The sequence below is a fragment of the Crocuta crocuta genome, unplaced genomic scaffold, assembly GCF_008692635.1.
Source record: "Crocuta crocuta isolate KB4526 unplaced genomic scaffold, BGI_CrCroc_1.0 scaffold219, whole genome shotgun sequence".
NCBI classification, from domain to species: Eukaryota; Metazoa; Chordata; class Mammalia; order Carnivora; family Hyaenidae; genus Crocuta; species Crocuta crocuta.
In genome coordinates, this window is record NW_027551572.1 from 3,026,665 (window position 1) to 3,039,778 (window position 13,114).

The window sequence follows — 13,114 nt, forward strand, 5'->3', positions numbered from 1 at the left end:
AGTTTCTAAAGAGTGGTTTGAGGCTTAAAAAGAGGAGAAATATATAAGACATTGTATTGTGTCCTAGGTACTAAAAAACCTTTTTGAAATCTTTAGTAAGTCATTGCAGCATGATAGCAAAGGTGGGGAAGTAGCTTTTGAATAAATTGAAGAAATTGAATTTCTTGACATTCCTACTGCTCGCATACTCACTGGGCACACAGAGAAGGTCTGTTAACTTGTCAATAGCGCTCAAAACTGTGGTAGCAACAATGAACACATATTTACCGAAGACAGTCAGTTGGTCATTTGTTGACCTCCTCCTGCCTACACCTAAACATTTTCATGGTGTATTCAGAGGTGAAGATCATCCTCTGCATTTACACTCTTACTTTAGAAGATGGAAAGAAAACCATGTACTAGAACAGAAGGATGTTCAAAGGATAATGGCCAATTCAGAAAGGATGTTTGAACAGTGTTTCAGAAATTATGGGGATAGGGAAGATGAAGGAGGGCTGGAGAGAAATCTAACAGAGAAGAACAGTAGAAGGCAACGAATGACACGTTTATTTTGGCTCTTATGCCAAATTAATTTTGCTGTTTTACCTTTTTATCCCACTCTTGCTGGAGTATCTCTTCATACTCCCTGTGATGAAGAGGCAAAACAAAAACAAAAACAAAAAACCATGAAGCAGGAAACTTTGTCAGGCAAACAAGTTGTTGACTTGTTTGGTCATTATCTGTCAAACTTCACTTCTTTATACTAGCTGTAGCTATAGTTCCAATATTCTTCATAGTGAAGATGCAGAATTATTTGAAAAAGATTACATACATTTCTCTTTAAGAAGGTAGTGGCATGGGTAATATGTCTTAGAACATTTTACATTAAAAAGAATTGAGAATGCATGGGCTCCTGGGAGGCTTAGTCTGTTAAGCATCTGACTTTGGCTCAGGTCATGATCTCATGGTTTGTGAGTTCAAGCTTCACGTCGGGCTTTGTGCTGACAGTTCAGAGCCTGAAGCCTGCTTTGCATTCTGTGTCTCCTTCTCTCTCTGCCCCTCCCCCTCTCATACGCTGTCTCTATCTGTCTCTAAAAAATTAATAAACATTAAAAAAAATAGAGTTGAGAATGCAAATTTGGGGAAAACTCCAGTTTCTAGAACACTTATATACTAGAAAAGGCAGTAATTCCTTCTTCCCAGCTTTGTACGAGAGAAACAGCAAAACAGATATTATATTACATTTTCTGTGTATATCTTTCCTGGGTGAGGCTTGCATGTACAGTATTCCATTTTCCTGTTTAAAAAAGTGTCTTCTCTTTAACTTGCAATACAATCTCATGGGATAGTATGTAGTGTATGTATGTAAACTTCTTTCTTCCAACTTAAAAAGTATTCCTTTGTCTACTATACTTTAATCTCATCAACTGTTACTAAAGAAGCATCATGATCTGTTTTGTACATTTATTGCTTGTTGCCTTTGACCAACTTTAATTTGGGTAATACTTTCATCTGATGTTTTATTATTTTGTATTAGTAGAAAATGTTCAATGTCATTACTGAAAAGGAACATTCACAAAACCTTATTTCTTGAACCTTTAGTCTAAAACATCTCTTAAAGTTGTAAATGCTTTTAAAAAAAAGTTCTAGAAGTGTCAGCATACCTTTGGGGCCCCATGCCCTCTGCTGCTTCTTCAGTGGCTCCTTTACATATCAAGCACAAGCAGAAATGAAGTGTTCTCATTCTTGACATAGTTATTTGTGTAGGATAAAATCAGTGCAGCAGATGCTTGTAATCATTTCAGACTTCTCAGCTTGTCTGGGACATTGTGCTGTCTCACATCCTTCGTCACTCCTTATGAGAAATACTCAAATAACCACAGGGGCACCTGGGTGGCCCAGTCAGTTAAGTGTCTAACTCTTGATCTTGGCTCAGGTCATGATCTTGTGGTTTGTGGGATCGAGTCCCACACTGGGCTCGGTGCTGACAGCATGGAGCCTGTTTGGGATTCTCTCTTTCCTTCTTTTTCTGCCCTCCTCCCTATCTCAACATTTATTAAAGTTATTAAAAAATAACTTAAAGTTATTTAAAATAACTTAAAGTTATTAAAAAATAACTTTAAAATAAAGATACAAATAACCACAAAGCAAAAATTTTAAGAAACCATAAAGAATTGGGGCTGGGGTGCCCAGGTGGCTGAGTGGGTGAAGTGTCTGACTTCAGCTCAGGTCATGATCTCAGGGTTCATGAATTTGAGCCCCACTTCTGACTGTATGCTGACAGCTGAGAGCCTGGAGCTGCTTGGGATTCTGTGTCTCCCTCTCTCTCTGCTCCTCCCCTGCTCATACTCTGTCTCTCAAAAATAAACAAACATTCTTAAAAAATTTTTTAAAAATATAAAGAACTGGGGCTGAATATAGTGCATTTGGATTATAGAGACAAAAATGGCCAATTTTATGATGTAGGTATGATCAAAGGTACATTCTCCATGTGTAATCAGATCATTAGTAAACATTTTGTCACAGCAAAGTGTAACATGACAATTGCTAATCAGATGTTTGTAAGAAAAGTATAAGTTAAATCATTTTAAAATGATTTATTTTGTTGATATATCTCACTTATGGACTTATATTTGTCATTGTATAGTCTTTCTACCTGTTCAATCACATTAGAACTCAAGGATCAGGAGATTTAGGGTGCCTGGGTGGCTCAGTCTGTTAAGCGTCCCAACTTCAGCTCAGGTCATGATCTCACGGTTTGTGGGTTCGAGCCCCGCGTTGGGCTCTGTGTTGACAGCTAGCTCAAAGCCTGAGGCTTGTCTTCGGATTCTGTGTCTCCTTCTGTCTCTGATCCTCCCCTGCTCATGCTGTCTCTATCTCTCTCTCAAAAATAAATAAAACATTAAAAAAAAAAAGGATCAGGAGATTTAAATGTTTTAAAAGAATTTCTTTTTTACTGTTACTGCTGGATGCCTATAGGAGAGAAGAAAAGTTAAATCTGTTTTACATTGACTGACATATGAATGTTAGCAGTGTCCACCTAGCACTTTATTGGGACAGTTGAGTAATGTGTAAATAATTGGTGACATTAAGAACCATTATAGAAAGAATAACTTTTCTGACTTTTTTTTTTTTTTTTTTAAGGTTTGTAGCCAAACCATGTGCCATCGCCCTCAACATTCAGGCCAATGGACCACAGATTGCCCAGCCCAATGCCATTCTGGAAAAGGTCTTCACTGCAATTACAAAGGTATGATTGTCTTTTGGGGCGGTATGAGTTATCATGAGTGCCATTCTCATTCTGAAATCATTTAATCCCTTCTCTCCTGAGTTTAATCCCTCTCTCCTGGGTTTGAGAACTAATTGCCCAGCTTCCTGCTGGAAAGTGTGCTCTTGGAAAATCTCCAAGCATTGTGACTAGGCCAAACAGGTAAAAGCTGAATAAATGTGGGCATATTTGAGACCTGGTTATTTATTCTCACATTGAGTTTAGAAGCTTGCCTGTAAAGAACAGTCTAGATGAGATAGTGGTTAGTCCAATTTTGTGTCTCTTTTAATTTCACACGACATAAAGCAGTACATACAATGGTTGGATGGGATTTTGTGGAGATGACTAGGTAAAGCTGAGGAATATAATTAACGTACAGGCGTACCTTGGAGATGTTGTGGGTTTGGTTCCAGACCCATAAAATAAAGCGAATACCACAATAAGGCATGTCAAATGAAGTTTTTGGTTTTTCCAGTGCATATAAAAGTTACATTTACACTATACTATAGTCTGTGAAGTGTGTGCAATCGCACTATATCCAAAAAACAATGATGCCTTAATTTGAAAATACTTTATTGCTAAAAAATATCAACCATCATCTGAGTCTTGAGGAAAGTTGTAATCTTTTAGTCGGTGGACATTCTAGTCTCGTTGTTGATGGCTGTTGACCGATCAGGGTGGTGATTCCTGAAGTTCAGGATGATTGTGGCAACTTCTTAAAATAAGACAATAATGAAGCTTACTGCATTGATCAACTCTTCCTTTCATGAAAAATTTCTCTGTAGCATGGGGAGCTGTTTGATAGCATTTTACCCACAGTTGAACTCCTTTCAGAATTGGAGCCAGTCCTCTCAGGCCCCACCACTGCTTTATCAACTAAGTTTATGGAATAGTCTGAATCTTCTCTTGTCATTTCAACAATCTTCACAGCATCTTCACCAGATGGAGATTCCATCTCCAGAGACCATTTGCTTTGTTCATTCATAAGAAGGAGCTTTCTTATCCATTAGTATTTTATCATGAGATCGCAGCAATTCAAATATAATATTAATGAAAAAGTTTGAAATATTACAAGAATTACTGCACTTGTGAGATAGAAACACAAAGTGAGCAAATGCTGTTAAAAAGAATGGCACCGATAGACTTGTTTGATGCAGGGTTGCCACAGACCTTGAATGCGTGAAAAATGCAATTATCTGCAAAGTGCGGCAAAAAGAAGTACAATAAAAGAGGGTTTGCCTATATGTATGGCAGGAAGTGCCCATTTGCTTATAGCATGATCCTTGTGTTCCCGCAGTTGTGAGACGTAGGTAGATATAAACAAAAGAGGGAATAATTGAAAGAAGAGTTACAGAATGAAAGAATGAAGGACAAAGGTCTAGAAAATTATGTTATAGATTCATTGTGGAGAAAATAGGAGAAATTATCACTGTGGTGAGAGTTAAAGCCAAACTAGGAGCAGGGAGGGAAGAGCAGGGGAGGGGGAAGATCATTGCCCCTCCGCTGTATATCTTTTAGAACAAAGAGGGGAGGAGAAAGACAGAAGCCAGAAACCCTCCATTAAGGCCATGAGAAAACAAAGCACATCACAGCATCCAGGTATTTTTCTTGCTCATAGAGCGCCCTTCATCTCACTCTTGCATAGACAAGAAAGAAGGACAGGAGCAGTGTAACGTTCTAGGAGTGTTGTGTGTTTGTTTATTAAATGGTTCATTTTCCCTTTTTCATTTTTCTGGGAAAATTACTCAGACTTCTAAAATGTGATTTAATAGTGGTAAGCAAGTTTTATTCCTTTTTTGGTATTTGTATTGCTAACCATTTGTATTACTTGTCTCTTGTCTTAAAACTATTAATTCAGATATTCAGACATTTTTGTTTATATTTTGACCTTTATTTCTGCCAAGATTGTCTAGGACTTTCCCCTCTATCCTTTAAAAAGTGATATTTTTCCTGGAGAAGTAGAAGAAAGCAGTAGGTGCTTTTTATACCTCTGCTAGGAAGAAGAGAAGAATATATGAGATTTTAGGAAAAGCTCTGCTGGTAGTTTTATGGGCTGATTTTAGATTGTCACATTCTAACCTGAAGGGGCATATATCTTATGGTACTTAAAGGAAGAAAATATTAAGAAAAAACTTGTGTTTTCTTTTAACGTAGCAGTTTACTGCAGCAAAACACTCCTTTCCCTCTGAAAAAGCAGAAGTATAGGAAGTTATCAGGTTTTTAAAAATGAGATTAAAATATATTTGTATTTGTCTTGTGAACTACTTTAAATGCATAATAAAATGAGTCTACTCAAATGTTATGTATCCCTTTAGAAATTCTGCAGTGGACATTTTATTCCCTTGCCTATGTTGATCGTGGTTACTGGAGAACTTTCCTCCATAAAGGTAATAAAAGGATTTGCAGTCATACTGACCACTCCAGAGAATATTTGCTTTCAGCTAATTTTAATCATACTCTCTTAGTTATCCAAGGTGATTCTTTTGAACATTTTTCCGTGATTTGAGTAGAAGCCTCATATTTTAAATATAAATGCAGCAAAAGTTGGAACAGTTTTTCCTTGAATTCTTTATACTTGTCTGTGTTATTTATGATCTGAGAAAGTAACAGGTCAGTTGACTAGAATAGAAGAAGCAACACTTGGAGAGTTTAAACATTGTTTGTAGGTGTTTGAGTGACCATTCACCAATCTGGCCTTGACCATGAATCCAGGTCACCTTTGGAGAAGGGCATGGTTATCATCTTTCAAGAGTGTAGGGATGCACCCTCCAAACCTTTAAAATCTATTATGTATAGAACTGACTTCATAATTTGTGGGGCCAATGCAGAATGAAAATGCAGAGCTTCTTATTCAAAAAATATGGTAGAAGTACCATTCAAGGCATAAAAATGCAAAGCTTTTTTTTTTTTTCTTTCGTAGGTTCTTTTTCTTGACCTGTCAACATGTTTTTTATTTGTTATTTAATGTCATGCCTCCTCAGGCACGGGGATATTCATGAGACAAGTATAGAGCCTTACACGTCCTAGGGACCCCACACTATGACTTACTGAACACACAGCCCACTAGCTGTGTCCAGACTGGGCTGATATGCCTGCCCTTCTCTGTCCAGGGGTGGAGAAGTTGAGACCGGTTTCTCCCCTTTTGATGGGCCTGCTGCCCTAATCCCCAGTGGACAGGTGATGCCCAACTGTATTGCAGTCCCTAGAGCAGGACACATTTGGTAACTGGGTTGGGGTGAGCAAGAGGATCGACCCCATTGAGTCACCTGCCAAATGCATCAGGGCCCTTCCACCCTGGGGTGCAGGCAGCTACCCCCGTGTCCCACACTGAGACACCGCGAGGCATACAATTTTCCCACCCTTTTCATGCTTGCATCCGGGGTGGCTCTAGTCACTGGGCAGAAGCAGGAAAGGGTAGGAGGCTGGGGAGCCAGGGGACAGAGAAATAAGTTCCCTAGAACTAGTTGGGGGAAGTGGTGGGACTATGTGGGATCTGAGACTCTGAGCCCCTAACATGTGTTTCTCTGTCTCATTGGTCTTCATGTACAAAATACAAATTCCATAATAAAATTATTAAGAATTTTGAGATAGCAGCCATAGAACTTGAAATCCCAAGTGCGAGCCTTTCTGAAAGTGGATTCCTGTGTGACTGCACTGGTCATATGCCCTGCGTAGTCCTCTAATATGTAATTAGCTGATAAATAGGTAACATCTGTTTGTCTTTCTGTATATCTGGTATAAATAAATGTGTGTGTGTATAGTTGTTTGTTTATATTTGTTTATTTATGTTTGGGGATTCTCCTGCCATATTTTGGCACCTATCTATAATTCTAACAATCTTACTTCTCTAACCAAGTCAATCCTTGAGCCACTGAGGGAAAAATATATAAGTCAGCTGTGAAACCAGGTTTTATGATCCAGAGAAATCATTATCATCCACTCTTGGTATGTTTCGCTACATTTTAAAAATTATAGGCAATTTTCTATAATTTGTTCTCCCTTATTCTCTTCTTATGCCTATCTCTTTCTTTCTTTTACACTTACCTTCAGCCTCCCAGTATTGGTTATGAATATTAAGATCAGCCTAGGTATTTCTGTATAAAAAATATATATATATATATGGGAGCATTGTTCATTTATTTCCTTGGAAATTTTAAGAAAGGAAAAAACTAAGGAGAACAATTAAAAATGCAAAACAATGAAAAAACACACACAAAGAAGAAAGACAATCTCCCAAAATCTATTTTTGGCAAACTAATAGATACATATCTCTAGATTTCAAAATATATATTGAGGCTTACAAAAAGCAGTTGGCAGCTTGGGCAGAAGCCAAGCAGGAGAAAGTGAAGAGCATGAAGTGGGGGTAGCTCTCAGGAAAACCAGTGAAAAAGACAGCCCCTGAGTGTGAGGGAGACAAAAGCTGTAACCAGTGTTTGCACATTAGATGCAGTAACTGGTGAGCAAGGCAGGTGGTTGTCCTCTGGGACTCAGTTTAATTCAGAGAACTGGAAGAAGCTCACAGACCACTGTGTGGATGGCACGTTTTCAGGAGATGGTCTACCTTGGTGGCAGCTAAACTGCACGAGCATTCTCCCTGCTCTGCGTACTCCCAGGAGCTGGTCAAAACATTCCGACCAACTCAGTGATGAGTAGTAAAGAAGGAGCGCACCCAGCATCGAAGACAAGAGAAAGAATGTGTAGCAGTCCTTATTAGCAAAAATTGTTAGTAGAAAAATAAGGCCACGAGGCAAATGAAAATTGTGATTAAATATTTTACCATAAACTAAAAAAAGTAAGCAATAGCTCTGTGAAGGAAGACCACAGAAAAAGAAATGTAAGGCCTAAAGAAAAAAATAGTTGGTCAACAGGAAGAGGGATGTACTGTGAGCTGTAGATTCAGGAAAAAGTACTGAAACTATCATAGAGGGGCACCTGGGTGGCTTAGTCAGGGAAGCATCCGACTTGAGCTCAAGTCATGATCTCACCGTTGGTGAGTTCGAGACCCACATGGGTGTCTACACTATCAGTGCTTAGGCTTCTCTCTCTTTACCCTTTCTCTCTGCCCCTCCCCAACTTGTGCTTTTTCTTTCTTAAAATAAATAAATAAATACACTTTAAAAAATAAAAATAAAACTATCACAGGAATGAAGACAAAATTAGAAAGAATACAGGAAACACAAGATACTGCAGAAAACTCAGTAAGGAACATGGGAGACAGAAATAATAAAACTGAATTACATGAGATAAAAAGAGCTAAAAAATAATTAGATATTTAGATTGAATGAATCCAGCATCTGCATTATCAGAGTCCTGTAAGGAAAAGCAAAATAAAATAAATATTGAAAGATGTAATTCAAGAAAATTTTTCTAAAATAAATGGAGATTTCTTTTAATATGTTAATGAAAATGCAGTACAAATTGACCCAAGAAGGTTAAATTATTGGACTTGAAAAATAAAAGAGAGAATTCTCTGAAAAGCCAAGCAAAAATTCAAATCACTTAGCTGGGATAAAAAAGGTCACCATGACTTTAGTCTTCTTTATAGCAACATTTCCAACATTTTCAAGGAAAATTTGAACTAAAAATTTTATATTTAGGCAAATTGTTTTTACTCTGTAAACATTAGAAACAGAGTTCGACATTCAAAAATGTGAGGGAATTGTTCTTATGAGTTCTTTTTGAAGAGAGTATTATAATCATTAACGTTAGCTGATCAAGAGGTTACTGGAGTGTTGGTAAGTTTTGAATACATTTCATCTGTAGAAAGAGAGAAAGAAATGGGAGGATCAGGATGACAGAATAGATTGTAAGCGTTCATTTGCATTCACATAGTAGAAGTGCTATAACTAACAGTAATGAGGGTGGAGAGAAAGAGGTGAAAGGTAGACTACATTCACTAATTGCATAATCTCTAGTGGCTGGGAGTCAAAGCAAATCAGTTTAAGCAGTCAAATCGAATGATAGAAGTACAAACATATTTAATAATATGAGTAAACTGTAAAAATGATAAAATTATTGATTAATATTGGGTGGGGTAAGAAGAGGAAATATGGTAATTTTAAATATTGCTCATATGGAATTATTGACTGAAAACAAATAGAAGAGTATTGTAATTATGAGTAACCACTAAAACAAAACTTACCCACAAAAAGGAGGGAAAATAAAACAAACAGTACTTGGTTAGTCAAAAAAAAATTTTTTTTTTTTTTTTTACCTATCCAAGCAGAAAGCATAACAGAATTAATGTGAGGGAACTATAAACAAACATTCATTTATATCAATATATGTAAATGAGTTGACTCCTCTAATAACTAGTTTAGTTCTGGGTCACATAGCTGATAAGAGATACCTTTAGATAAAGTAATTACAAATATTGAAAATAAAAGTATGAGTAAAGGTATATAGACAAATACAGATGATAAAGTAGGGGTTTTTATTTTTACATAAAAGTGGAAGTCACATTAAAAAGAAATAAGTGAAATGAAGAGTTGGCTTTTTATTGCCAAAAGATACAATTCATAATAAAGATAAAATAGTTACGACTACTAGGTATTGAATGTCAATGTATTTATATACTCATAAAAAAGAATGAAAAAAATAGCAGGGAATTTTAATTTACATCTGGGTTGTGACAGATCAAGTGAACAAAATGTAAAACAGAAGATAGAAATCCTAAGAGACATAATTAATGAGGAAGATATAAGTGGTGTATTTAGCGCTCTATATTCTGCATCCTGTTGGCGATGCCAAAGTACATGGTGGTCCCATCACGGACAACACTGTGTTAGCATAGAAGTCCTTCTGGATGTCAATGTCACACTTCATGATGGAGTTGAAGGTGATCTTCTGAATGTAGACACTATACTTTCCTTTAAAGTACCTATTAAATATCTATAAAAATTGACCTTTATTATATATACAAAACTGTGATAAATTTTAAAAATGAGCAAACCTTAATGATACTAGAAATCAGAAAACAGGAAACCTCTTGTTCTCTTTATCAACTCTTGGATAAAAATAGAAATTCAGAATATTGATAGCAGTAATGATAAAAACACTACTCATTTGTACTGTGCCAAAACAGTGCTCAGATGAAAATTCAGATGAAGTACATACATACATATATGTATATATATTTCATATATGTATATATACACATGATATATGCATAAATGAAATATACATGCATACATATATACATACATGAAATATGTATACATGTATATATGTATATTATATATATATGAAGTCAAACACTTAAGCATTAGCAAAAGAATAAAACAAAGGCAAGCAGAAAGCAGAAATTAATGATAAATGAAGAAATTGTGTTAGCAAAACTATAGAACTGAAAATCAATCAGAAGTACCTTATCTGTTTAATTTTTTTTACAGAAAGTCGGCTAGTCCAATAAAAAAAAGCACAAATTACAGCATTATAATTAACAACATAATAATCAAAAATCACAGAAATGGAGGAAAATAAAAAGGATATATTTCTGTTAATATGGAAAATAAAATATAAAAACTTGGGTAAAATGGAAATTGTTTTAGGAAAATATAATTTACCAACTATGTATAGGTATGTTTATATATAAATATCAAAATCAAGAGCTAGGGGCGCCTGGGTGGCTTAGTCGGTTAAGCGTCCGACTTTCTCTTAGGTCATGATCTCGCGGTTCGTGGGTTCGAGCCCCGCGTCGGGCTCTGTGCTGACTGCCAGCTCAGAGCCTGGAGCCTATTTCAGAGTCTGTATCTCCCTCTCTGACCCTCCCCTGGTCACGCTGTCTCTCTCTCTCTCTCTCCTAGAAATAAATAAAAATATTTTTTAAAAAAATCAAGAGCTAAACTGCAAAAAAGGGATGAGGCTCAGATACTCTCACAAGAAAAATTCTAACACACTCTTAACGAGCAGAAAATTCCAATGCTATTTTACACTATACCAAAGCATGGAATATTAAGAAAATCATCCAAATTCTCTTTATATGGCAGTGAAACATTAATTTAACAGTAAATCGTGACAGTGATTTAACCAAAAAATAAGACTAAAGACCAATTGAATTTATTAATATCAATGAAAAGTCCCAAATAAAAATTAGGAAACAGAATTTAACAACACATTAAAAGAATTGTTTATCATTACCAGGGAGGATTTATTCTAGGAATGCAAGGTCTTCCCTGAATTCAGTATTACAAAATCTATATAATACATTATATTAATTGATCTATACAATGCTGTTTTACATTACATTAGCGAATAGATATGAGAAAGAAAATAAAGGCATAAAAATTAGAAAGAAGGTGGTAAAGCTATTGTTATGTGAATTTATTCAGGCCTTACTGTTTTTAGGCACTGGTGAAAAAAGATACTAAATCCTTTGCTTATGGAGCTTACATTCTGAATACGTGTTATTATCTGACTGTATACTTGGACAATTAAAGGAATCAAGTGAAAACTTAACCAGTGAAAACAATACCAGAAAGGACAATATTCCTAGGACTAAAGGTAACAAGGATGTAGAAGGTATGTGAGGAAAATTTTCAAACACTGTTGAAGGACACAAAAGACAAATTGAGTAAATATGTCAATTCACCCTACATTAATTTCTTGGACATTCAGAGTAGGAAAGGCTTTTGTTATTAATGACCTCAAATTTAGAAGTTAAAACAGAAAAAACTGTTAAGTTCAAATATGTTTTTTTAAAAAATTCAAGAAAACAAACAAGCAGAAAACCCCATAAGCGAATTCTACAACACAAAAACACACTAGTACAAAGTACAACCTCTGGTACAGACATGGATTTAATCACCATAACACGTGAAGGAGCTCTACAAATCAGTAAAGAAAATACCTACAAATCAAGAAAAAAATGGGCAATAGGTATGAAAAGACTGTTCATAAAAAGGAACTATTAATGGTTTTTAAAACATGTGAAAAGGTGCTTCTTTCATAAAAAGAGGACATCAAATTAAAAATATACTGAGACAGGGGCACTTGGGTGGCCTAGTTAAGCATCTGACTCTTGATTTTGGCTCAGGTCATGATCTCATGGTCATGAAATCGAGCCCCATGCCAGTCTCTGCATTGGGCACAGAGCCTGCTTAAGGTTCTCTTTCCTTTTCCCTCTGCCCTCCCTTAAAAAAAACACTGAGACACTACTTTGTATATATGTATATCAGACTGAAAAAAAGTTGAGAAATCTGATAACGTACTCTATTGGCAAGGCATTGGGAAATGGGCACTTTTGCTTGTGAGAGTATAAATTGGTAAAATCATTAGCAAGGGTGATTTTTCAATATATAAATAAATTGCGGGTGCATAGGCCTTTGATCTCCAGTGTTCACTTCCCGGAATTTATCTTTGTATGTATGCGTGTATAAAATGACCGATGACAAGATTATTTATTACAGCATTGTTTATAGTAGTGGAAGTCTGGAAATTACGTAAATGTCCATTAACAGGAGAGGGGATAAGTAAATTATAGTATATCCTGACAGTTCTACAAAAGAAGGAGGACATTCTTTATACTTTAATATGGAAATATTCCCAATAAATTGTAAAGTGGAAAATCAAAGTTGAGAATGATACATGTAGTATATAAACATTTGTGTGACACAGGTCATGTATGAATACATATTCAATTTACTTAATTTACTTATGTTTGCACAAAATAACTCTGGAGAAGAAGCTGTTTTAATAACTGGTTAGCTGGTAGGAAAGGGGAGAGTCATAGGAATAAAATGGGAAGGTGAAACTTTGGATAATTTTTAGTTTGTGAACCATGTGAATGTTTTAGCTATTTAATAAGCCTAGAAAACAAATGAAAATAAAAAATTAATTCCTCTAGGAAAATGGTATAACCAAGGTATA

At 35.8% G+C, this 13,114-nt stretch overlaps 1 protein-coding gene across 1 annotated transcript in view; it reads left to right on the forward strand.

The window, feature by feature from the left end:
• Window positions 1–425: 425 nt before the first annotated feature.
• CERS6 (ceramide synthase 6) overlaps window positions 426–13,114 on the forward strand; it is a 222,673-nt gene continuing 209,984 nt past the window's right edge. The window contains exons 1-2 of the mRNA XM_077751179.1: window positions 426–529; window positions 3,124–3,229. Coding sequence (XP_077607305.1) covers window positions 426–529; window positions 3,124–3,229 — 210 coding nt within the window. The remainder of the gene's footprint in view (window positions 530–3,123; window positions 3,230–13,114) is intronic.